The 26,999-nt window shown below is 47.6% G+C and overlaps 1 protein-coding gene across 1 annotated transcript in view; it reads right to left on the minus strand.

Annotated features, from left to right (window-relative positions):
• Positions 1-26,999, minus strand: part of LOC141273221 (glutamate receptor ionotropic, NMDA 3B-like) — a 473,854-nt gene that overhangs the window by 129,194 nt on the left and 317,661 nt on the right. The window contains exons 5-7 of the mRNA XM_073684793.1: positions 22,301-22,416; positions 22,066-22,217; positions 119-283 (exon numbers count right to left, since the gene is read on the minus strand). Coding sequence (XP_073540894.1) covers positions 119-283; positions 22,066-22,217; positions 22,301-22,416 — 433 coding nt within the window. The remainder of the gene's footprint in view (positions 1-118; positions 284-22,065; positions 22,218-22,300; positions 22,417-26,999) is intronic.

Here is a 26,999-nt window from a genome sequence, read left to right on the forward strand (position 1 = left end):
TAACATGTAATTTTTTGACACATCCCTTTAAATCTATCATCTTCCTTGAGGGAATTTAAACAAGTTTTAACTCCATGAATATATTTTTATATAATTTATACCCAAATTCAAAGCTTACCTGACTAGTATGAAGCCAGTATTTGAATCTACGTCTTCTCCTAATGCGAGGCAAGATCAAGTAATAAACAATCCTTTCTCCTAATGATGTGAGAAGCGAACCACAAAACCCGATACAGAGGAGGACAAAGAGTCCAGAAAAATGGTAAATTCCCATCTGGAGTGTCTATAGGATACAAAAAAAGGTTGCAATTATATATTTGAGCTATAAAACATTATAAATTACTTTCTCCTCCAATCACACAGTATCTGCCATTATCTGCTATGCAGCGCTGGGGCCCTCCTGAGTTCAAATCCCACCAAAGACAACATCTGTAAGGTGCTTGTACCTTCTGCTTATGTTTGCATGGGTTTCCTCTCACACTCCAAAGACATATTAATACGGATTGTAAGCCTCATGGTGACAGCGAACATGTCGTCTGTAAAATGCTGCAGAATGTGATGGGGCTATATAAGTAACATATAATTTGAGTTAAAGATATACAAGTATGGGCAAGAAAAAACATGCCCCCTGTGTTTCTTGCTTGGGGATTGTAAAGAATAATGGTCATCACCTCTTTCAACAAAATGGTCTGATAGTAAAATGCTCTTTGTTGGCAATAGAAACAATCAGAGCTCAACTTCCTTATCATTTGTAATCAGGTCATCATACACTTCCCTGCCGGTAGGGAGGTACTATTTGTAGAGGGCAGTAAAGTTGTATGTGAATGCGTCCAACATACCACGTTCAATACAACAAAGAAAAGTGATAGTTGAGGCCTAGGTTTGCACAGGTTGTCACAGAAAGACATGACTATTTAGCTTCTTTCACTTTCTTGCAAAATAGCAGTATACATGATTTGGTGTGGAAGTGGGCCAACAACGGATCTGTAACCATCGCAAAAAAAAAACCCAAACCATATGTTTAGACACTAGTTATTATTGCAGACATTCATGAGAGGATTATCAGAAGCCCAATGAAATAGATACAAAAATTAAAATTATCTGAGCATCAGCAGAATGACATGTTGACTTGTATTGAAATCTTTTACCTCAAGGTTGTACAAGAGTTAAAAGAGGGGGATAAATTGAAACATGAGGAACATTGCACTGGGCAACTGGATATGATCATTTATGATGATTTGGACCCAGTAGCGTAGCAACATGGTAAGGACCACTCGGAGCGACCACGAGTCTTAACTGTTAATGCAGTTAAACTTTGCGATAGAGCAGGTGTAATAAGAAGCAGTGAATTCCCTGAAGAGCCCTTGTAGGATGTGCCATCAATAAGGTAGGACTGTCACCTGCTGGCCAGGTGAAATCAAACGGAAACAAATTGTGCTGTTAGATTTGCAGGAGGAGTGACTTTGGGTGCTGGACCTGATCAGGTGACCTACATGAAGGATGACCTTGATATAAAAGCCTTGCCCGCCAAACCACAGGCAGATTTGGCACCAAGCTAGAGAGCAGAGCAGACGTGATCCAGAGACGCCGCTGAATTCAGCTTTACAAGCCTCAGTGCGAAGTCTGCACCACCTAGGTGTCGGTCACCGCCTGGCAATATCCAGGTCCCCGCAAAATAACTCCAAGTTCTGCCTACGCTGGTCAGGACCAGGATCCGTGACCAGCGCTGATCAAGCCTCCAAAGCCTTAGAGACTTACGCCAATGGTCAAGCCATGAAGAGCAGTGAGAAGACTGCCACAGGAGAGGCATGCCTGCGATTGCGGAGGAACATCACGCGTTAAAAGAGCAGTCACTTCCAGCTATCACCTACGGTACTGGGGTCACCTGGGACTAGGATTGCAGGTTGGGAGGGGGCCGGTTGGTGCATGAGAGGCTTTACGGGCTTTGATAGACTATGCAAGAGAGACTTGTTGCCTAGCAGGAAAACCCGGAGACCCCCAGCTAGGGCCAGATCAGGAGAGATAACTCAGGTGGTGACTTCCATGACTTGGCGCACCACTGTTATGAAAAGAACATTACAGTTAATTAATGAAAGATTTTCTTTGCTATTCCAAGCTTACGGTTGCTAGTTCTACTGTTGATTTGCCTTGTTACTAACACTAAGTGTTAACACCAACAGTCTTATCTGTATATAAATTGGGTTATATCAACCCCTGACTGCATCCCAACAACAGTATTACATTTGGCATAGTCGGCAGGATGCAACATTCAGACACAGAGATGGCTTACTAGTCAGTGACCGAGCCCAGCATGGAACATATACCTTTGGGGGCTATGCTCAGCAATCTTCCAAAGTTCACCGGGGGCAGCGCTGTCGCTGTAGGACAGGGTAGAGAGGCTGAGAAGCATGCTGCACATGTATCCCCTGACCCCTTCCATCCAGTCATAGCTAGCCCTTCTGACCTTTGACGGGGAGGCCCTGCTGACTATTATGTACCGCCAACCTAGGGATCGTGACACTGTGGATAAGGTGATAAAAATTTTGGAGGATATGTACAGTGACGCCACGGACCTAAAGCACCTTCATATGTGGTTGTTCCAGTGGGTTCAAGGGGAAAATGAGACCATAGCTCAGTATGTTAATTCATTGCAGGAAATGACGGCCCATATCACCAAGAAGACCCAAGATGGGCACCGAGGACTGGGGTCCATTGGACAAAGTCATATGGGACCGACTCATTGCAGGGCTGAGGGATCCCTCTCTGAAGCAGGTCTTAAAGGAGCGCCTACAACTGAATCTGGGCTTCCTTGAGGTCGAGGCCGAAGATAGAGTCTTGGAGAGAGAGACCCCTGTTCTCACCGCCGCAGTCCAGAGTCATGATGTGGTCACTGCACTGAGCTCGACTGGGTGAGGGAGAAACCAAGAGATCTGGGACATTTGAGCTGAGCTGTGCAGTATCAAGGGAATCCCTGCTGCTATCCCTCGGCTGATCACACAGCCTTACATGAGAGGAGGTCAGAGCGGGAAAATCACTTTTTCTGAATCCCATCACGCCACGTATATAGCCCATCAGCGAACACGAGCCAGAGTATTTGGCCTGTGGTGGAAGGGGACTTATCTCAAGAGATTGCCAGAGTTGAGAAAGAAGGAGATGAGGCGCCTGTTAAACTAACACGCCCCATGGTTGTGGAACATACTGTGGGGTTTAGAGCCTCAGAGGGTGGACGACAGAACTCTGAGGGTATTGTCTCCGAAAGACTCATTACTTGGGCTGAATTCAATGGGCAACACATTTGCGGCTTGATGGGCATGGGTCTTGGGTGATTACTGTGCCTGAAACGTATTTTCAGAGTCACTTTCCCAAAGTTGCCAGATCCAGAAAAGAACACACCATCCGACTGGTGGCGGTTAATCAACTGCTGGAGTAGTGTGGATGTTTGACAGGGTGTGCGGAAAAGACCTGGGCCAAAAAGGAATAGTGCTGCAAAAGGCTCCGGAGAAGGAGGACCCAATGTAACCTTGAGCATGAATGTGCAAAAATAAGTGGGACAATTCTTGGGTATGGGCCCCAATAAAAACAACTGGACCCATGCCACTCATGACCTGGCCAGTAAGAAAGGTGTTTCAGCAACTTGTGCTAGTCAGCAAACTTCAGAAGTTGCCCGCTACCTCATAGTTTCTCGGCAAAGTATTGATACCGCCTGAAGCCTCAGTGACACTACTGGTGGGACAGACTGTACTCACTATGCTGGTACTGACCCATGTATCCTTAGAGGGTGTGGATCAGGAGGGTCCAGATTGAGCAGATAGAGGGAGAAGAAGCAATCTCTGGATTATTGGTTGCCCGCACCCTGCCCACTGTGCGACAGGGACGAATACCTATGCGCTGTATATACATAAGTAGAGCCAGTCTACAGTTGATGCCCTGACAAGAGGGGACCTGAGTTTGCATAATGCCAGAAGATCTCTCTGGAGATGATGCTATAGGACTGACACCTATGGGAGGAAACTCATGGATCTTAGCAGCATCGCTCGATCGTCAGGAGGACAGAAGTGAACCACTGGCTGGACGACACCTCTTGGAACAGATTGAGGCCAACCTTACAGAGTTTTCCTCGAGGAACGCTGGACAGGTTGAACATTATTATTACAGGGGTGTTCGCACAAGATGAAGATGACTTTGGGTGCACCCAGGCTATTTGGCACAAGATCCCTACAGGAACCACTGCTCCCAATCAAGAGAGATATCAGCAGATCCCACCTCAGTTGTACCAGGAGGTGAGAGCTGTCAGCCCACATGTTGCACAACAGTGTGATCCACGAGAGCCAGAGTCCCTGGGCAGCCAACATTGTGTCAATTCGGAAAAATTACAGTACTCTAAGGTTCTGCGGGAACTACCGGAGGCGGAAAGCGTGTACTGTGTGGGACTTTTTTCCCTTGCCCTGAATCGAGGAGTCCCTATCTGTGTTGGGAAAATCCAAATATTTACCCTCCCTCAACTTAGCCAGTGGCTCCTCGCAAGTCCCAGTGGCTGAGAAAGACCACCCGAAGACTGCCTTTGTCCTCCCTATGGGCCTGTTTGAGTTCAACAGGATGCCTTTCAGATTGACAAATGTACCAGGGACCTTTCAGCATTTAATGGAAAGATGCTTGGGAGATCTGAACTTCGAAGCCACTTTGATATATCTACATGACAATCATTTATTCCATGTTTGAAGATAACCTTAACCGGCTAGAATAAGTGCTGGAGTGGCTTCAGAGACACAGGTTAAAAATTAAGCCCCGGAAGTGTCACCTATTGAAGCGAGAAATTGAATACCTGGGACAAACCATGTCTAGAGCGGGAGTTTACCCCACCGCAGAGAAAGTGGCCCACACCAATCAACCTGAGAGAACAGAGTATTCCTAGGGCTAGCCATGTACTACTGCAGGTTCATAAAGGACTTTGCAGTACCACTTAACAAGATTGCATTACCACTCAACAAGTTGTTGCAGGGGACAGCTGGGGAAGTCAAATGTCAACCCATTCAGTGGGGCTCATGGCAAGAGGAAGTGTTTGAGGTATTGAAGTTGGCACTGATGGATGTCCCACTCAACCTATGCTGACTTCTAGCAGCCCTTTGTGCTGTACACCAATGGAAGCCTGTACGGACTGGACCAAGTACTGGCCCAAGTACAAGAAGGAAGAGAGCGAGTGATCGCGTATGCCAGTAGCTTACTGCAAGACACAAAACAATCCGGACAACTACAGCTTGTTCAAACTGGACTTGCTGGGCTCGTATGGGCCATGACGAAGAAATTTGCAGAGTATTTGTCGGGGTCAGAAATACTTGTGCGGACGGATGAAAAAAAAAAAAAAACCCTGGCCCACCTAGAGAATGCAGAGCTGGGCATGCTAGAGCAGCAGTGGTTCGCAAGGATGCCTAAATACCAGTACAAGATCCCCCATTGGTCCAAGTCCCAGAACACACATGCAGATGCCCTGTCCAGAGTCACCCAAGCCAGATTGAAGAGAGATATAGATGTTTGCCGCAGCTGTAGTAACAGCTCAGGAGTCTATAGTAGAGTCCAGACCCATCTAGATTCTGGGCCGCTAAAGAGACTAGTGGATATGACGCGCCCCCTGGGCCTGTGCTGCTGCTGCTGTGCAGGGGGAATACCCGGAGCCGGATCGCTGGGGGTTGTAGTTCTCCGTGGCGGTGACCCGGTCCGTGCCCAGGGTGGTCAAACCAGTGGCAGTCTATTTGTATGGTAATAAGTGTCCGACTACGCCACCCGTGGATTGCGGTCAGTGGGGGACCGCCGCTGCGCTGCAGACCGCTGAGGCTGATGTTGTTTGCGCAGCTGAGTATGGGATGACTCCCCACGGGAGAAGTATTGCCTCAGGGCAGCTAATGTGGAAGATGATGGGAGTGATGGTGTGAGGGTCCCAGTGCTAATGGTGCAGGAGCGGCAAGGAACCACAGAGACGTGAGGTGCAGTTCAGGGTCTTTACTGATGGTACAAGGCAGACCCTCCCGGGAGTACTGGCTAGTATAAGGGGCCTGGTCAGTCTGCGAGCAAGCAGGAGTTCCCCTGGCCAGGTGGAGTTGTAGGCCTCCCCGTTTATCTGCACTCTTCCTGGCTACCTCGCTGTCAGCGGTTACAAGTAGCCCACGTCCCTGAGTATACCGTGTGGTGCTCACCCGTATGGCTGGTGACTTGGGGCCTTCTGTTAGCCTCCGCTCCTGGATGGCGGCGCTGGTCCCTTCTCTGTGACTGAGCCTCCGGGCTTCTATGGCCAGAGGACCTGGAATCCCCTGCCGGCTGGTTTCTGCTGCTGGGTGTATATCAGTCCCCACAGCCTCGGACTCCTGTGTCCGGCTTTAGTATCTTCGTCCAGGGCGAACTCTGCTCAGCTCCAGCCCCTGGACTTCAGCTACTGCTCCTACAGAGCTCCTAGTTCTTCCTTTCCCTCTCCAGGCTCTGACTCTGTCTGCTCTAATCCCGCCCCAGACCCAGTTTAAAAGGGCAGATTCCTCCCCTCCCAGGTCTGGGCGGACCGTGTTGCATGTTTAGGGATCCTGACCAGAGAAACCTCCCACTTGCTCTCAGACATAATATCTCTATTACTGCGGCAACCAGACCCCTGGGGTGTCGCAGATACACCTGCAACAGTCCGATCCGGAGCTAGCGAGGCTGAGAAAATGGGTCACTCTAGGGCCAAGGCCTGACCAGGAGAATAGCGCTGCTTCACCCCCAAGTACCCTGCAGATCTTGGACCAGCGGGAAACGCTCTTCCTTAAAGAAGGCCTGCTGTGCCGAAGGATTCAACTCCCTCGAGAGTTCGATGTTACCTGGCAAGTAGTAGCTCCAGAAGCATAGGTAGTGCAGCTAACTAAAGAAGCTCATGAGAGGGGTGCCCACTTTCGTGTAGAGAAGATCTATTAGTGGTTGCAAAAACTTGTATACTGGCCTCAAGGGGTCAAAGTAGTTTGCCGAAGATGTTGCCGGTGTGAGCTGAACAAACCCCCAGAACAGAGAGCTCCGATTCAGAATATCCGAACCGCTGCACCTTTGGAGGTCCTGATGATCGGAACTTCATACAAAGGCTATGGGTATTGTTTGGTGATGACTGATAACTTCTCAAAGTTCGCGGTGGTGACTTCCACCCTCAATCAAACAGTTGAAGCTGCAGCCAGAGCTATCTGTGAGGACTTCATCTGCATATATGGGTGCCCGAAGCGAATTCACTTCGACCATGGGGCCTGCTTCCAGGGGCGAGTAATGGACGAGTTGTGCTGTATCTATAAATCCTGAATCATACCATATCATCCACAAGGGAACAGGGCCCGTCAGACGATGAAGTGGCCCGAATTATTGTCTGAGTTGGTGTGGGTTTACAACAATTGAGACCATGTGACTTCAAGTTACACTCCCTACATGCTGCTGTTTGGGCAAAATTGACAAGAGATCAATGAACTGGAGCTAGATTTAGATTCGGAGGACCCCTGTCTGGGCAGTAGTCCAAGTGCCTGGATCAGAGAACACATACCGACTACAGACAGTAAAGAAGTTGATTGAGCAAAAGTTTTGGTTAGTGGAGCATTCAGGTCGGTCCCTGATGTCAGGTGGACTACTCCAGCTGGGGAACCGTGGGCCAAGGAACCCGGAAGCCTGCTGGACCAAGGAGTAGTGAAGAAACTATACCCAGAAAACTCTGTATATGAGGTTAGGCTTGAGAGGATGACAGTGGTAACTCGAGTACTGCACCAGAATATGCTGCAACCCTGCTCTTCTGAAGCAGAGGACCATATCCAGTCTGGAACCCTAACAGAAGTGGCCAAAGTCCCACAAACAGGAGCCTTAGAGGAGGAGGAAGAATGGCTTGCAGTGCCGTTGAGTTCACCGTAGATGCTGATACAGCCCTCGAGTGAGCCAGAAAACGAACCGGGAGTCGACTTGCAATCCCTAGCAGTTGAGTCTTCAGGTACCTGAGGGGCCTTTGCAAGAAGAGCCTCGCAGGACTGAGCGGGCAAACACCAGGATTCCCCCCAATCAGTATGCCCAGGATGAATTGGTCTGGTCCCAGATACAGCAGAAAACCAAGGAGTGCACTCAACTATTGGATGAATTCTGGCTACCTGTGGAGAAACGTCGAACCGGCAAGGATCCCACTTGCCTGAGGACTGGCGAGCAAAAAGGGGGGAGGAATGTAATAAGCAGTGAATTCCCTTAAGAGCTCTTGCAGGATGTGCCATTTGTAAGGAAAGACTGCCATTTCGCCTGGTCAGCAGATATCAAGCGGAACCATATGGTGCTCAAATATTTGCAGCAGGGGGAGTGACTTTGGGTGCTGGACCTGATCAGGTGACCCACAGGAAGAATGTCACTGATATAAAAGCCCTGAGCTCCAAACCGCAGGCAGATTTGGAGCCAAGCAAGAGCGGAGAAGACGTGCTCCAGAGAAGCCACTAAGTCCAGGGTGACAGGCCTCAGCAGGATATCTGTGCCGTCCAGGTGTCGGTCTCAGTCTGGCAAGATCTGGATCCCCCGCAGGATAACTAAGTTCCACCTACGCTGGTCAGGACCAGGATCCGTGCCCTGCGTTGGGCAAGCCTCCAAAGCCTAAGAGACTTCCGCCGATGGTCAAGTCGAGAAAAGCCATGAGAAAACAGACAGGATAGGCTCGCCTGCGATTGCAGAGGAACAGCGCAATAGAACAGGGCAGTCACTTCCAGCTAACATCTACGGTACAGAGGTTGACTGGGACTAGGATTTCAGGTTGGGAGGGGGGCGGTTGGTGTGTGGGAGGCTCAACAGACTTAGATAGACTTCTTAGATTATGTCATTGAGAGGCTTGCAGCTTAGCAGGAAAACCCGGTGACCCCCGCTAGGGCCAGATCGGGAGAGAGCATTCACGTGGTGGCTCCCACAACTGGGAGTCACCTTTGTGAAAAGAACATTACCATTAAAGACTTTCTTTGCTATTCCAAGCTGTTACTAGTATTACTGTTGATTTGCCTGGTTACTAACACTAATTGTTTGAAGTCATTGCTGTATATAAATTGGGTTAAATTATACCATGACTGGTTCTGCCTCATGATCTCTGTGCGTTGCATCCAGACACCTGTATTACAGAGGAAACAATGGTCTCCCTGCTCTACCACTCTCCAATCTGTAGGTCAAAAGTATCTAAGCGCAGTGGTTCACCCACCCCAGGATGATGAATGTGCTGGCAGACTTAACAAGATCCAGAGGCTAGATGAGTATATACATTATTTCTAAAAACAATTATTTTGCAGGGGGAAGCTCAGGTGACATTATTAACATTTCTGGTGTGGACTCATATTAGCCATTATTACTGTATGTAGGGGGACTGAGGAGTCCTTATTACTGCTTGTATGGGCGCCAGGAGGCACTATTAATTTCTGCGTCTGGTGGGAACTTCACTTGCCAATATTAGTATGTGTGTGGGGATTCAGGGGTCATTATTACTGTATGGGACTAGTCGCTACAACCACGACAATCACTGCAACTTTCCTTTCCAATAATTTATATTATTCATTTTTACATTTTATAATACATAAGGATGAGCAAGAGAAACTGTAGGATGTAAAAAAGAGATGGGAGAGGATGGGAATAACTGGTAAGGGGGTAAAAAAGGGAGAGAGGGAAGGGAGATAAAGGAGAACTCAGTAATATGCGTGGGTGTGACATAAGATAGTAAGAACAATAATAATACATCAAAAGAGCATCATCAAACAAACAAAAAAAACTATACAATATGACTGTTGTTCACCCAATAGTAAATAGAACAATTCGTAGTAGTACATAGTCTAATTTAAGAATCTTTGGAGATTTTAGGGGGGGGGGAGGCAGCAGGCCAAAGCTCCCATTTTTTAATCACTGCAACTTTCAATCAATGTTGAGCTTCCTACATAAACAACAGTCAACTGGCGACATCTCCATAGCTGATCGCAAAACAAGCAGATTTTGTCCCAGATGTTTCTAACCAGCCATTGCCTGTTCTGTGCATCACTGAGGCCAATATCCTCCTCCTCTGCGCACCTATCTGGTTCTCATAGCTTGTTCAGCACAGAATAATCATAGTCATCCCTGACTCAGCTGACAGTTGCTGGCCCAAGCTCTTTGACGCCCACCCGATTCCCACCTCAGGATTAGCTCTGGCTCAAAGGGCTACTACAACTGCCATTGACTATACTACCACAGCTTATAGAGCCAGGAAAACAGTTTGGCGTTAAAACGATGTTCTAAATCTCCTTCGGCCCTATGTTATCCAAGAGCAAAGGATGACTGTATATGTGACACCCGAGGGGTCTGGTGGCCACAGTAACGTAATGTTATGTCTGAGAGCAGGTGGGAGGTCCTTTGGTCAGGGATCCTGTGCATGCCACACCTCCTGCCCAGTCTTGGGAGGGGAAGAACTTCCCCTATAAAAACCTGGGGCTGAGGCAGGGTGAGTGAGTAGAAGAAGAGAAGAAGTAGAGACAACATAGGAAGAAACAGCAGTTACAAGGAGTCAGGGGCTGGCAGCTGCAGAGTTCACCCTGACTAAGAAGACTTTTTACCGGACCCGGAGTCCGAGGCTGTGGGGACTAATTCCTACCCAGCAGCAGAATCCGTCAGGCAGGGGATTTCAGGTCCTCTGGCCCAGAAGCCCGAAGGCACGGTCACACGCATGGGACCAGCACCGCCATCGTGAAGCGGAAGCCATTAGAAGGCCCCGAGTCACCGGCCATACGGGTGAGCACCACACGGTACACTCAGGGACGTGGGCTACTTACATCAGCTTCTAGCAAGGTAGCCAGAAGAGTACAGTCAGTTTGGGAGGCCTACAACTACGCCTGGCCAGGGGAGATCCCATCTGCTCAAGGACTGACCAGGCCCCGTTCGCTAGCAAGTACTCCGGGAGGGTCTTTTGTTGTTACCAGTAAAGACCCTGAACTACACCGTACCGTCTCTGAGTGGTTCCTGCTACCCCCATCATCCACGTCGGCTGCCCTGAGGCCATACCCCTCCCGTTGGGGGTCATACTATCACGCTGCACAATCCCACCATCGGCCTCAGCGGTCTGCCCTGCAGCAGCAGCCCCCTGGCTGCACTCAACGGGTGGCGTAGTCATCAACCATTTACTACTAATAGACTGCCGTCTAGTTTGACTCCCTGGGCACGGACCGGGTCACCGCCACGAGACTACAACCCTCCACAGATCCGGCTCCGGGTAAGCTCCCGCGTGCGCAACGCAGCGCGACACAGGCCCAGGGGCGCGTCAACTTTGGCGTAGTCGGCAGGATCTCGTGCCCGCAACCACCGGGTACTGCGTGCCTGAAAAGCAAAGACTGTTCAAACTTACCAGTGGTGAAGATTCCCGCTATCCGTGGAGGTTTCCCGCCATCCGGCGCCATCTTCTACCTTCTTCCCGCCATCCGCGAAGTTTTCCCGCCATCCGGCGCCATCTTCGACCTTCTTCCCGCCATCCGTGGAGTTTTCCCGCCATTGGACGCCATCTTGAGGACGCCGCGCGGGAAGAAGAGGGGCGTGGACTCCGAAAGCGCGCGAGAACTGAAGCCCCGCCTCACGTCCGGACGTTGCGTAAGGTCCTGAAAGGAGCCCAGCAGACGCCGACGTCACCGGAGCGCGACGGAAGGTCCTCAACCCTGACGATCCACTGCGGAGCCGCGGCCTACGGAACAGGATCATCGCAAGGTAGGCCACGGTCCACTAGGGGGGAGGAAGATGTCGGATACGGAGGAGAGCTTCACTGCCTCAACCCTCGCCAGCGCTACCGCTGCTACAGTTATGCCCTTCACCATGCCATATATCCCGGGAGCAGCTTGGCTACCCCAGTACTCAGGGGAGTCACATACCCTGCATGACTTTAGAGAAAAGCTGGATAGCCTCTTCCAGGTGTACCCCCTCACAGAAGAGCAAAAAGTGAGCATCCTGGTGGCCCAATTAACCGGGGCAGCCAAAAGGGAAGTAAAATCTTGGCCACCTGGGAGGAGGACTGTCGCAGAGATACTAACCCGGCTGAGGGACACCTTTGATACCCGCACCTCAGCCGAGATCAAGCTTAGATTCTACGGGTGCAAGCAGCGAGCGCATGAGAGTATAAGGGACTATGCACTAAACCTACAAGAGGCCCTGAGGGCCATAAAGCAGACCGACCCTGATGGGGTGGGAAACGAGGACAGGCTGTTGACTGAACAATTTATAGAGGGTTTATATTGCAATGCCCACCGAACCCAGTTGCGGGCAATGGCCTTACAGGATCCCCATCTGGACTTTGCACAGTTCAAGGACAGAGCTATCCGGGTGCTCCGAGAACCGGCACCGGGTGGCGTTGTGACCCACAGGCGCCCAGCTATCACTTACCACCAGGGGGCGACGCCCTTGTCGGCAGGGCCTGTGGGAGCTGATGCGCAGGCTTTGGACAATGACCCGGCTCCAGACCTACACCATCAGGTCCAAGAGCTAGCTAAGAGCGTTGCTGCGCTAACCCGAACTGTGCAGTCTTTACAGGTTTCCACCCCAGGGAAGATCCAGCTGGCATCCGGACCGGAGGACATCCCGTGGCGTCGACAAAGGAGGACCCCACCGGCCAGAGGAAGACCCAGTGACCGATACAGCGAGGACGGACGACCCATCTGCCGCCGCTGCAATCAACCCGGACATATGGAAAGGTACTGTTCTTTAAACGGGCACAACCTGGGGTAGAGGGCCAACCCCCAGGAAAAAGATCACCAGGCCCATCGAACTGGCGCGACAGATATGTGGGAGGACGTCCAGTCTTGCCTGTGGTACTGGATGGCATTCCCATGAGTGCCCTATTGGACACCGGGTCACAGGTCACCACCATCCCGTACGTGCTCTTCAAGCAGTACTGGAATGACTCGGATATTACCCGCTACCCTGACGACGACCTGAGTATCATCGCCAGCAATGGTCAGCCCGTGCCACAGATCGGATTTAAAGAGGTGACCATCAAAATTGGTAGAGTCGAACTGGCCGCACAGGGACTGATCATTGTAGATATTGATAAACATGAGAGTCACCCAAAAATAACTCTAGGAACTAATGTAATTGAAAATTGTCTTGCAGAGGTGATTTTCCTTTTACAGCAGGTTGCCAAGAATGCCAGCTCCGGCGAGCAGCGGGTGCTCCAGAAAGAGATCCGGGCACTGATGCAACGGCAACAAGTGGAACTCTCCGGCGGTGAGATTGGTAGCGTAAGAATGTGTGACCCTTTTCCTATTGCCATGCCCCCAAAAAGTGAAATGATGATTTGGTGCCGGGCAGCTATTGGTCTGAGAGGTAGAGATTACCAGGCAATGGTAGAACCAGTTTACTCAGACAGTAGGCCCACCATTTTGACAGCACGGGGGGTGGTCAATGTACGCCATGGGAGGGTGCCCGTTCGCATAATAAATATCGGGGAGAGGGAAGTGTACCTGCCCCGGTATGCCACGCTAGCCAAATTATATACCACTAATCAAAATTCTATACAATCTGTGGAACCCTTGCCTCCATCTCACCCGGAGGAAGGTAACGGCTCTAAGAAAGACATGGAGGACTGGTGTCAGCAACTACATCTGGGTACTGACTCCACTCCCTCACACCAGAAACAAGGAGTCTATCGGGTGGTTCAAGAGTATGAGAGAGTGTTTAGTAAACACCCGTTAGACTTCGGGCGAGTCAAGGGGGTAGAACACCGCATCCCCACGGGAGATCATCCTCCCATAAAAGAGAGGTATCGACCCGTACCCCCTGCACATTACCAACACGCCAAGGGGATGCTTAGAGACATGAAGGAGGCTGGGGTAATCCGGGATAGCTGTAGCCCCTGGGCAGCCCCACTAGTTTTAGTCAAAAAGAAAGACAACACCATGAGGATGTGTGTAGATTACCGGAAAATCAACCGTATCACACACAAGGATGCGTACCCCTTGCCAAGGATAGAGGAGTCATTGGCTGCTTTAAGATCTGCTAACTTCTTCTCTACCTTGGATCTCACTAGCGGGTACTGGCAGGTTCCTGTAGCAGAGGCGGACCGGGAGAAGACAGCATTCACCACCCCGATGGGACTTAGCGAGTTCACCTGCATGCCGTTCGGACTCTGCAACGCCCCAGGAACCTTCCAACGATTAATGGAGTGCTGTCTGGGCCACAGAAACTTCGAGACGGTCCTGTTGTACCTGGACGATGTCATCGTATACTCCAAAACTTATGAGGACCACCTGAAACACCTGGCGGAGGTGTTCGAAGCTCTGGCGAGTTACGGCCTAAAGGTGAAACCCTCCAAGTGTCACCTCCTGAAACCAAAGGTGCAATACCTGGGACACGTGGTGAGCGCTGACGGAGTGGCTCCCGACCCCGATAAGATCACCGCAATTAAGGGATGGCCAAGCCCCTCCAGCGTAAAAGAAGTGCGGCAGTTCCTAGGGTTGGTAGGCTACTACCGAAGGTTTATTCCCGGTTTCACCAAAAAGGCAGCGCCTATGCAGGACCTCCTGATAGGCCAGTCCCGGAAGGCCAAGAACCAGAAGCCGCCCTTCAAATGGGAAGAGCTAGAAGAAGAGTCCTTCCGCCAGCTGAAGATGGCCCTCATGGGGGATGAAATCTTGGCGTACCCGGACTATAGCCAGCCCTTCATCCTCTACACCGACGCCAGTAACATCGGGCTAGGAGCCGTACTGTCCCAGATTCAGCAGGGGAAAGAACGAGTAATCGCCTATGCCAGCCGAAAACTGCGACCCACCGAAAGGAACCCCGAGAATTACAGCTCATTTAAGCTAGAGTTCCTGGCCGTGGTATGGGCAGTCACCGAGCGCTTTAAGCATTACCTTGCTTCTTCCCGGTTCACCGTATACACGGATAACAACCCGTTGACACACCTGGACACGGCAAGACTCGGTGCCCTGGAGCAGAGGTGGATGGCCCGTCTGTCCAACTACGAGTTCACAATCAAATACCGGGCAGGACGCTCCAATACTAACGCGGACGCCCTGTCCAGGATGCCCAACCTGCCGGACGAAGGAGAAGATCCGGAGGGACTGGAAGAAGTTGAACTCCCTGCGTTCCACCGTCATGGGACTATCCAGTATTCCCACCGGGTAAGGAGTAAGCAGGCTGCTACGTTGAACCCCTTACCCCACTACAACTGGGCGGAAACGCAAGACAGCGACCCTGCCGTCCGACTGGTGAAGGAGATGCTGACTCGGCCGGAGGCTCGCCTTGACCCAGACGCTCCGGAGGAAGCCAAACAACTATGGGCGGAGAAGAGTCGACTATTCCTTTACAAGGGGAAGTTGTGCCGCAGAATGGTCAACTCCCGGACGCATGAACTACTCTGGCAAGTAGTGGTGCCACGAAGAGACGCAGCCATGGTGATGGAGGCATACCACGACGGAGCTGGACACTTCGGGTGGAAAAAGCTGGAGTTCCTGCTGCGCGAGCGGTTCCACTGGGTAGGCATGAGGGGAACCATCGAGAAGTGGTGCAGAGACTGTGGCCCGTGCAATCTGAGAAGGAAGGACCGGGCCAGCCAGAAGACTCCCCTGCAGTCCATCGTCACCCGGCAACCGTTGGAACTGGTAGCCTTGGATCATGTAAAACTGACCCCAAGCAGAAGTGGCTACGTCTACGCGTTAACCATCGTGGATCATTACTCTCGGTTCTTGGTTGTCGTCCCCGTCAAGGACTTAACGGCTCAAACAGCAGCTAGAGCCTTCCAGCAGCACTTCTGCCGTCCACACGGGTACCCGGACCAAGTGTTGACGGACCAGGGACCTGCCTTTGAAGCGGAGGTCTTCCAGGAATTCTGCAATCTGTATGGCTGCCGGAAGATAAGGACGACACCCTACCATCCGCAAACTAATGGACTTTGTGAAAAAATGAACCAGGTGGTAATGGATCTTCTAAAAACATTGCCCCTGGAAGAACGCAGACTGTGGCCTGAGAAGTTGCCCGATCTGGTGGACCTATACAACCACATCCCGGTAGGTTCCACCAACTGTACCCCGGCTTACCTAATGAGGGCAAGACCTGGTAAGTTACCTGTTGACCTGGAAATGGGAGTCCTGACACCCGAGGACACTTCACCAGAAACAGACTGGGACACAGAGAGGCAGCAGCAGTACCGGAGAGTACAGGAGAGCGTGGAGCGAAGTCTCTGTCAGGCTAGGGAAAGACAAGAGAAGACATACAACCAGTATGCTCCCGCTGTTCCCCTGGTACCCGGAGAGCAGGTCTTGAAGAGGAAGAGACGGCTCCACAAGTTGGACGACCAGTGGGAGAAGGACCCGTACACCGTACTGCCCTCAAGCCACGAGAACCCGAAGGTCTGTACCATCAGTAAAGACGGAGGGGAAACCACAGCCATTGTATCCCGGGACCACCTGAAGAAGTGTCCCGAACAACTGAGGAACCCTGAAGAGGAACAAGAAGACCTTCGACCCATGGAAGAAAGGGAAGATATGGTTAGTACCGTGCTCGGGGACTTCCCTCGGTCTTGGACTCAAGTCAATGGTGCAGTTGTGGTACCCGTACTCACCTTCCTCCAACCATCATCCCAAGAACCTACGGAGCAACGGGTAGAGCTGGAAGAACAGCCAGTCCAGGAGGCAGAAGACTCCACACAAGCAGAACAGGAGAATCAACCCTCTGCTTATAGTGAGCCTGCCGTACCCCTAGTGAGACAAAGAGCCGGTAGACAGCTGCCCAGTTTACCCTTGACAGCTCCTACACCCTGTAGTTCAGGGCCAGACAGTCAGCTCCGTAGGTCCACTAGGGCCACTAGAGGCCAGTTACCCGCACGTTGGAGGATCTAAATGTTTAAGCTATTTTATATGTTTACCTGTCTATAGTTGCTTGTGTGTAATTTTGTGTTTCTAGTTGTTTTAGGAATCCTTGGTGGATTTACCGGGAATCCTTGTACATAGTTGGAGCGTAACCCAGGATGGACTAAAGACTGTCAAGGACTCGGGGTAGAACAGACCCCTACCTGGTTACGTCTCCCTGTTTCGGTGAAATGGACACCTTTGCTTTTCTTCAAAGACTGCACCCGGTTGCGGACACGCCGTGACCATCTTATTGTGTTTCCTTATTGTATTTTATTGTTATTGTTTTTACCTTGTTATGTTTTTCTATAATGTGTTTAGTCCCGGAGTACTAAATTTTACTAGGGGGGAATGTGACACCCGAGGGGTCTGGTGGCCACAGTAACGTAATGTTATGTCTGAGAGCAGGTGGGAGGTCCTTTGGTCAGGGATCCTGTGCATGCCACACCTCCTGCCCAGTCTTGGGAGGGGAAGAACTTCCCCTATAAAAACCTGGGGCTGAGGCAGGGTGAGTGAGTAGAAGAAGAGAAGAAGTAGAGACAGCATAGGAAGAAACAGCAGTTACAAGGAGTCAGGGGCTGGCAGCTGCAGAGTTCGCCCTGACTAAGAAGACTTTTTACCGGACCCGGAGTCCGAGGCTGTGGGGACTAATTCCTACCCAGCAGCAGAATCCGTCAGGCAGGGGATTTCAGGTCCTCTGGCCCAGAAGCCCGAAGGCACGGTCACACGCGTGGGACCAGCACCGCCATCGTGGAGCGGAAGCCATTAGAAGGCCCCGAGTCACCGGCCATACGGGTGAGCACCACACGGTACACTCAGGGACGTGGGCTACTTACATCAGCTTCTAGCAAGGTAGCCAGAAGAGTACAGTCAGTTTGGGAGGCCTACAACTACGCCTGGCCAGGGGAGATCCCATCTGCTCAAGGACTGACCAGGCCCCGTTCGCTAGCGAGTACTCCGGGAGGGTCTTTTGTTGTTACCAGTAAAGACCCTGAACTACACCGTACCGTCTCTGAGTGGTTCCTGCTACCCCCATCATCCACGTCGGCTGCCCTGAGGCCATACCCCTCCCGTTGGGGGTCATACTATCACGCTGCACAATCCCACCATCGGCCTCAGCGGTCTGCCCTGCAGCAGCAGCCCCCTGGCTGCACTCAACGGGTGGCGTAGTCATCAACCATTTACTACTAATAGACTGCCGTCTAGTTTGACTCCCTGGGCACGGACCGGGTCACCGCCACGAGACTACAACCCTCCACAGATCCGGCTCCGGGTAAGCTCCCGCGTGCGCAGCGCAGCGCGACACAGGCCCAGGGGCGCGTCATATATCTCTTCCGATAAATCAGCTGGAAGATGATATTCTGCTGTATTAGCTTTCACAAGATGCAGTGGGTTAGGGGGATTATGGGGAAGAACAGAATCAGGTGTCATTAATGGACTAGAAATTAAGCTATGTACAACATTATGTGTTATGGTGGCAGAGGAGATGGACTGAGCAGGACATGGAATCCAGGTGATGGTGTCACTCTATTATGCCCTCTACTTTCTATCCACTAATACACTTGCCAGGGGCAGGTGAGGCCAAAAGTTACCTGTGTTTGGTCCTAAAACTGCAGAGACGGTTATTGCCAGCAGTGTCGGTTGTGTTGCTGCTGAAAGTGGCTAACACATTCTTTTCTGTGACATTAGTATGTTTTCTGTGACCAATGAGACCTATGGGTTTAGCATATATTTTGGATACAAGCATAACATTTCATTTGTTTCTAAACTTAAACTTAGCCATCCCCGGAAATAAATGACATCAGCCAGAAATGCTAGGCACTGGCACGGTTCAAGTGACGACAAAGGATAATTCAATGACCGCCTGCCCATAATATCAGTATGACATGCATGTGTCTCTATTTTGACAATTTAAATTAAAAATTAACAATTTGACAATTTAATTTAAAGTGTTGCAAAATAGACCTACAGTTACATGTCTTTACTGATTTACTGTAATAAATTATTTAAAAATTTTGGGTTCTAACACTTGAATTCCCCCTTGCCAAAGTGACAAATCAAATGCCAGTAGTTAAGAACGCTACCTAAAGATGCTGCAACTGACAATAAGTATATTAAGGTGGTGTACCACTGCCAAAATGGAATATTGAAATCGGTTAGCAGAAAGTAAAACGGGAGATATTTTTTGTTGAAAATTCGCTCATCCAAAACAAAAAATACTTATCTTCAAATAACGAGATTGCTACATTCATGCATGGAAAGCAATTTACGACAATAGCCAGAAGTATTATTGTTATGCCTACGATTATTAAAATACAACTAGTCAAACAGTTGCAAAACTTTCCCCTTTAATTATATGTAATTATATACACACATATACATACAGTACAGACCAAAAGTTTGGACACACCTTCACATTTAAAGATTTTTCTGTATTTTCATCACTATGAAAATTGTACATTCACACTGAAGGCATCAAAACTATGAATTAACACATGTGGAATTATATACTTAACAACAAAAGTGTGAGACAACTGAAAATATGTCTTATATTCTAGGTTCTTCAAAGTAGCCACCTTTTGCTTTGATGACTGCTTTGCACACTCTTGGCATTCTCTTGATGAGCTTCAAGAGGTAGTCACCGGAAATGGTCTTCCAACAATCTTGAAGGAGTTCCCAGAGATGCTTAGCACTTGTTGGCCCTTTTGCCTTCACTCTGCGGTCCAGCTCACCCCAAACCATGTCGATTGGGTTCAGGTCTGGTGACTGTGGAGGCCAGGTCATCTGGCGTAGCACCCCATCACTCTCCTTCTTGGTCAAATAGCCCTTACACAGCCTGGAGGTGTGTTTGGGGTCATTGTCCTGTTGAAAAATAAATGATGGTCCAACTAAACGCAAACCAGATGGAATAGCATGCCACTGCAAGATGCTGTGGTAGTCATGCTGGTTCAGTATGCCTTCAATTTTGAATAAATCCCCAACAGTGTCACCAGCAAAGCACCCCCATACCATCACACCTTCTCCTCCATGCTTCACGGTGGGAACCAGGCATGTAGAGTCCATCCGTTCACCTTTTCTGCGTTGCACAAAGACACGGTGGTTGGAACCAAAGATCTCAAATTTAGACTCCTCATACCAAAGCACATATTTTCACAGGTCTAATGTCCATTCCTTCTGTTCTTTAGCCCAAACAAGTCTCTTCTGCTTGTTGCCTGTCCTTAGCAGTGGTTTCCTAGCAGCTATTTTACCATGAAGGCCTGCTGCACAAAGTCTCCTCTTAACAGTTCTTGTAAAGATGTGTCTGCTGCTAGAACTCCGTGTGGCATTGACCTGGTCTCTAATCTGAGCTGCTGTTAACCTGCGATTTCTGATGCTGGTGACTCGGATAAACTTATCCTCAGAAGCAGAGGTGACTCTTGGTCTTCCTTTCCTGGGGCAGTCCTCATGTGAGCCAGTTTCTTTGTAGCGCTTGATGGTTTTTGCAACTGCACTTGGGGACACTTTCAAAGTTTGCCCAATTTTTCGGACTGACTGACCTTCATTTCTTAAAGTAATGATGGCCACTCGTTTTTCTTCACTTAGCTGCTTTTTTCTTGCCATAATACAAATTCTAACAGTTTATTCAGTAGGACTATCAGCTGTGTATCCACCTGACTTCTGCACAACACAACTGATGGTCCCAACCCCATTTATAAGGCAAGAAATCCCACTTATTAAACTTGACAGGGCACACCTGTGAAGTGAAAACCATTTCCGGTGACTACCTCTTGAAGCTCATCAAGAGAATGCCAAGAGTGTGCAAAGCAGTCATCAAAGCAAAAGGTGGCTACTTTGAAGAACCTAGAATATAAGACATATTTTCAGTTGTTTCACACTTTTTTGTTACGTATATAAATCCACATGTGTTAATTCATAGTTTTGATGCCTTCAGTGTGAATGTACAATTTTTATAGTCATGAAAATACAGAAAAATCTTTAAATGAGAAGGTGTGTCCAAACTTTTGGTCTGTACTGTATATTCTTCATTCATTTTATTTTTATTAAATATTGGCAATCTTCCCTTTCATACAAAATGAATCCTAATTTAAGGAAGTCGAAAATGCTAGGTTGCCAAGTTGCTTCACATAGGTTCACGATCAGAAACGAATATGCGGCAACAGTGGGCAGTAGGGTCGTGGAGCTTACATTATCTAAAGTAGTAAATTAAAACAGATCTTCAAAAAATTAAAACAGGTGACAAAACAAAAAAAGAAAACACGACCACGTAGCCTTATCATGCCCCAAAGGCAAGCATTAGAGAAATTAAGCAGGCTACAAAATGAATTACATCCAACATGCACACAAGGTGAGCAGTTGTGTTCCAAGATTATGGATATTTTCCTTTAAAAAAATTTTTGCATGAGCATTTCAAAGTATAAGAATCTCACTTTTAATAATAAACCAGCTTTGAATTCAGAATTTTGTTTCAGTTGCAACATTTGCATTAAAGGATTCAATAGCAATCCTCCTTGTTGCACTTTGTGATATTAGGGAGCTGTTACTGCAGTACATCACAGATCAATCAGTTCTCACAATCACACTTGAGTCATTATACAGCTACAGCAGTTCCCTACGTGTCACTTGAACGCTACCCTAAATGGGTATACCCATCTCCAATATCCTACCCAATTATGTAGTAGGAATAATAATAGTATTAGCAAATACCTCCAATTAGAAATGCAATATAGTTCTTCTGATTCGCTATGTCGCTTACCCCATGTGCAGGACATTGCAGTAGCTTAGGTTACCAGGGTTCTGACCTCTAACAACTAACTGTCTCTCTGTGAGTGGTTGTAATCATGAAAACGGGAAAGCGAGATAACGAATCAGAAGAACTATACTACATTTCTAATTGGAAGTATTTGCTATTATTACACCTACTACATATTGGGATAGGATCTTAGAGATGGGAATTCTCCTTTAATTCTTGCTAATAAGGTCTGTTTAGCACTTTGTTGAATTCTTTTTTTGTTTTAGAACTAAAATACAAACAAAAGACAAGTAGTTTCCATTCAACAAGCAATTACTGAAAATTGACCTTTAAACTTAAAATGTATATTTTTTCAACCTTTACAGTCAATTCATGCGAGTTTTAGATGTCAGAAAACCAAATTACACAATCAACTGAATAAGTATAAAAAATAGCGCTATGCAGATGGGTGAGAATTTGATATAGTGTTACCTCAGTCACAGCAAACACCCGCTTTCCACAAGGCACCATTTTGTACCATTTGTCATGCAGAGTGTCCATGAATCCAGATGATTTATAACGACTTATGAACTCCGATATATTAGAGGTTAGGGCAGAGTTTTGGGGCAGACCAATTCCATAACCTGGGTAGAAATGAAAACATTATCTGTACCTTTTACAATATATTCATTTCTTTAAATCAACTGGAAATTGAACTAAAACCTACCTTCAATGGCAAAGGGTTTTCCCACAGTCAACAACTTGCAATCCGAGTCTATGGATACCTCATAATCCAACAAAGCTTTGTCCATAATAAAAGCATTCAATGTTGATGGGTCCGTCCTATATAGAATAAATACACTTTAATATATTTTTTTTAAGTATTAACTATTCCACACATTTTACAACATGTAGAATTGCCAGAATAGACAGTAAAATTTCTTAAATTCAGTACACGGTTATACGCCTTATTCCGATGGCCGTATGTTTTGGTCAGATTTCCATAAAGTCCCAGCGCTCTGGTGAATTTGTCTTTAATTCAAATAGGAGAAGGGTTGTACATCATTTATAAGGCGGCTACATAAAGGAAATGACATCAAAATTATCAAACTTTTCATAGTAATGGCACAAATCAAAAACATATGAAGCCAAAAAAAATAAGTGCTATTTTAAATGAAGAGAAAAACTGACATCATTCTATTCCATAATTCACATTGATTTCTATATCTTACACTCGTACATTAATTATATAAACAAATATATAAAAATATATATTGTATATGTTGTAAGTGGATCACTGGTAATGGGCTGGAGGGGAGATATGTTTCACTGAGGTTATTAGCTTCAATGATAAGAACCTTGAAGTTTGCTCCAGCATGTTATGTGCCAAGAGGGGTTAATCAGCCATGACAGGGCAAGGTTTTTTTTTTGTTTAACAGCTAAACAGTGGGGTAGAATGGCTGTTCACCATATCTCCAACCTAGGGTGTGCTCCAGGTAAAGGTGAAGCCTCTGGGGATAATTGTTGTTCTATGTGTGATCTGAAGGTGAAGCTGACCTACAGAGCGCTGCTCTTGCTTAAGATAATTAAACCCTGTATTCTGAGTGGGCGGATTCCCGCAGGTACATAGACTGTAAAAGGTGCTGTCAGACTTTTTGGCATAAACGGACTACGGCTATTTTTCTGTTGACCTGGTTTATGATGCACGTTTTAATAAAACAGCTTAAGATTGAAACGAAAAAAGCAGCTGAGTGAGGCTATTTTTTACATTCTATATTATTTTTAACTCCGTAAATATCACTATTAATTTTCATAATAGTTTCTTGTTCTAATAAATGACAGAAAATACTAAAAGAAGGAAGCCAAAAGGTAAATGAAGCAATGTAATATAAAGATTAAAATCAATTGTATGATTGCAATTCATCTGAATTTTTTAACCCCTTCACCCTCAATCTTGTTTTCACTTTCCTGACCAGAACAAATTTTACAATTCTGGACAGTGTAACTTTATGAGGTTATTACTCTGGAAAGTTTCAGCATATCCCAGTGATTCGGAGATTGCTTTTTGTGACATGTTGCATTTCATCTTAGTGGTAACTTTTGGTCGATTAGCAATTATTTATGTAAATGTCGAAAATTTGACAAATAAAATTTGACCGTTTTGCAATTTTCAAACGTTTAATTTTTATCACCTTAAACCAAATAGTTATACAACACAAAATAGATAATATTTCATTGTTCCAACAAAATTTACAAAACCATTTTTTAGGGGCCACATTATATTTGAAATAACCTTAAGGGGCCTATGTGACAGAAAATAACCAAAAGTGACACCATTCTAAAAACTGCACCACTCAAGGTGCTGAAAACCACATTCGCGAATTAACCCTTTATGTGCTTCACAAGAATTAAACCAACGTGGAAGAAAAAAATGAAAAAAAATTATTTTTCACACAAATATGTTGCTTAAGCAAAACATTTTTTATTTTCACAAGGGTAACAGGAGAAAATGGACCAAACAATTTGTTGTGCAGTTTCTCCTGAGTACACCAATACTCCATATGTGTTTGAAAACTACTGTTTGGCTGCACGGCAGGGCTTGGAAGGGAAGGAACACCATTTGACTTTAGGAGCCTAAAATTCACTGGAATAGCTAGCGGAAGCCATGTCGCCATGCAGAACAGTGGAAACTCCCCACAAGTGACCCTATTTTGGAAACTACACCTCACAAGGAACTTATCTAGAGATGTGGTGAGCACCTTGAAGTGTTAAAAGCCAAGTTTTTTGAAAGGTAATACAATGGAGTCAAGGATACGAGTTCACACATGGATTCTTCCTATCCATACAAAGTAGCAAAATGAAAAAAATGCACTCCAGACAACATTAACCCCTTTACGACCTTGGACATATGCATACTTCCAGGTTGATTGGTACTTACCGACCTTGGACGTATGAATACGTCATGGAGATTTGGCGTGCACGTGGGCTGTGTGCGCACGATCGCCGCTGGGTTTCAGCTGATTCTGAAAGCTGACACCCGCCACTTTAACCCCCTAAATGCTGTGATCTATATGAATCGCAGCATCTAGAAAGCAGGCAGAGGAAAGAAGCCCTTTCTGCCCTTTGATCGATGACCCCGTGACATCATCGAGGCTTAATCGTTACTATAGTGACCTAATGTCGTCATGACCACATCCGGGTCACCAGAGCTAGCAAACTTGCTACACCATGCTTAGTGCATGGTGTAGATAGTTTGTCAGTGCAAAATGGACAGCTTGTAAAGCATAGCATTGCTATGCTTTATAAGCAATCAGCCAGCAAAAAGTGAAAGTCCCATTAGTTGGGCAAAGTAAAAAAGTAAAAAAAAAAAAAAAGTTTAAAACAGTTATAAAAAAAAAAAATTGTGGGAAAAAAAACAAAAAAAATTAAAATATATTGTACATCTCACATTGAAAAACCCATTTAAAAGATAACATTAAAGTAATGTCTTACAACTTGCAAAAGACACCAAATACTATAGAAACAGACAAGTAAAAACGTGATCCATCTACTGGCAATCGATCACTTATTATAAAGCAGTTTGTGGCACACGTGCAGATAACACCGAGAACCACTAACAAAATATCTCTCAGTCAAAATCCGTCCACCTCTACCAGTGATAGGTCACAGATAAAAAAATGCCACCAGGAATACCATCAGTAGATAATGCTGGTATGTTGTGGCTCCAAAGATAAATCAAGTAATAGATAGCATAGCAACTACATATACACAATACTTAAACACACCGACTATGCGGGATATTCATATTCATATTTATATTTATTGCCACATTACCAGATAAAAATCTCATTCCACTCCAAATTAGGAGTATAGATAAATACTTCCCCGACTGAAACACGGTGGCAGATAATTTCCCACATATATTACGATAAGAGATTACATACGGACACAATAAAGATTACCCAGCTACTATCAATCATTAGAATATGTAGGCCAGAATCTGATAAAGGTCACACATGGGTCCCTTCCACCATTCACATTAAACAGTACTAGACTTGCCAAGGCAGTTTGCCATAAAGTTAGGGTGCAAGATTTTCAACTTATCTCAGTATGTGGGAATCCTGCCTCCCCTGTCAGTCGTGGGGTTCCACAATCCTCAACGCGTTTCCCCATATCGTTTTAGGTTCATCAGGAGGAAAAAATTAAAACAAGTTTGATAAGGTGTCCTGCCGATAACCTGCAGTCCAGTTAATGCTGTCCCTCTCCCTCTTAATATATCCACCTCTACAGATGTATTTAATTAGAGTCCACTCCCCCAAACACAGAGGTAAGTATCCCCCATTGATATCAATCGCGTGCTTGTCCTTCCCTCCTCCAGTGCGCATGTCTGTAAACCCGACATCCACTAGAGGTACTTCGGGTGTACTGCGCAAGCGCAAGTGACGCGCCCCTGGGCCTGCTGTGTCGTGCGGCATCGCGCGCACGGGGGCTTACCCGGAGCCGGATCAGATGGGGGTAGTAGTCTCGTGGCGGTGACCCGGTCCGTGCCCAGGGAGTCAAACTGGACGGCAGTATATTAGCAGTAGATGTTGGATGACTACGCCACCCGTTGATTTGCGGTCACAAGGCCGCCGCTGCAGAACAGTCCGCTGAGGCTGGTAGTATGGGTGCAGCGATGGTGGTATAACCCCCAACGGGAGGGGTATGGCCTCAGGGCAGCTGGTGAGGATGATGGAGGTAGTGATAATGCAGAAAGGAGAGTCAGAGACGTGAGATGCAGTTTCAGGGTTTTTACTCACTGATGTTGCTTTAGTCACTTCGGCCGGGAGTGACCACCCGAGCCGTACTGCGTTCACCAGGTGCGGGACTCGGCTAACCCCCAGGCAGTTCCGGAGCGTGGTCCTGAGCTTCCCTCTCACTCTCTTTCTCCTGGCCGTCCCCACCAGGGATCCACCTTTGTCCGGTTCCCTTGGGCCTTCTATGGTAAAACCTTCTCTGGCTTTCCTGACCCTACTCTTGGTGTACCTTCCTGGTGGATGTGGTGAGGGTCGTGGCAAAACTTGCCCACGACCTCCGGTTCCTGGTTAAGGGTTACTTTTGCCTCCGCCAGCTTGGGATCCGGTGCCCTCTTCTGCCAACCCTTCACCCTTTTTGGTTTGCTTCTGGGATCTTAGGGTTCCCTCTTTCCTGCGTCTCTGGGCCTTCCTTCTTCCTCTCCTCTACAAGCCTGGCCCTGGAGCTGGGCCCAGCCGGAGCCACAGCTCCCAGTCAGCCCTCCTGGCTGAGCTCCTCTGCTCTGCTTCTCCTCAGGCTGAACTCGACCCTGTCCTAAGATGGTGCCCACCATATATACTCCCTCTATGTGTGAGCCCAGGTGACCAGCACCCAATGGGCTCCTAGCTTTACCCAGAGTACTCCCCCTATCT

This window comes from Phyllobates terribilis, unplaced genomic scaffold (genome assembly GCF_046119375.1).
Source record: "Phyllobates terribilis strain yellow unplaced genomic scaffold, ASM4611937v1 Scaffold_1__5_contigs__length_1240528914, whole genome shotgun sequence".
Classification (NCBI taxonomy): domain Eukaryota; kingdom Metazoa; phylum Chordata; class Amphibia; order Anura; family Dendrobatidae; genus Phyllobates; species Phyllobates terribilis.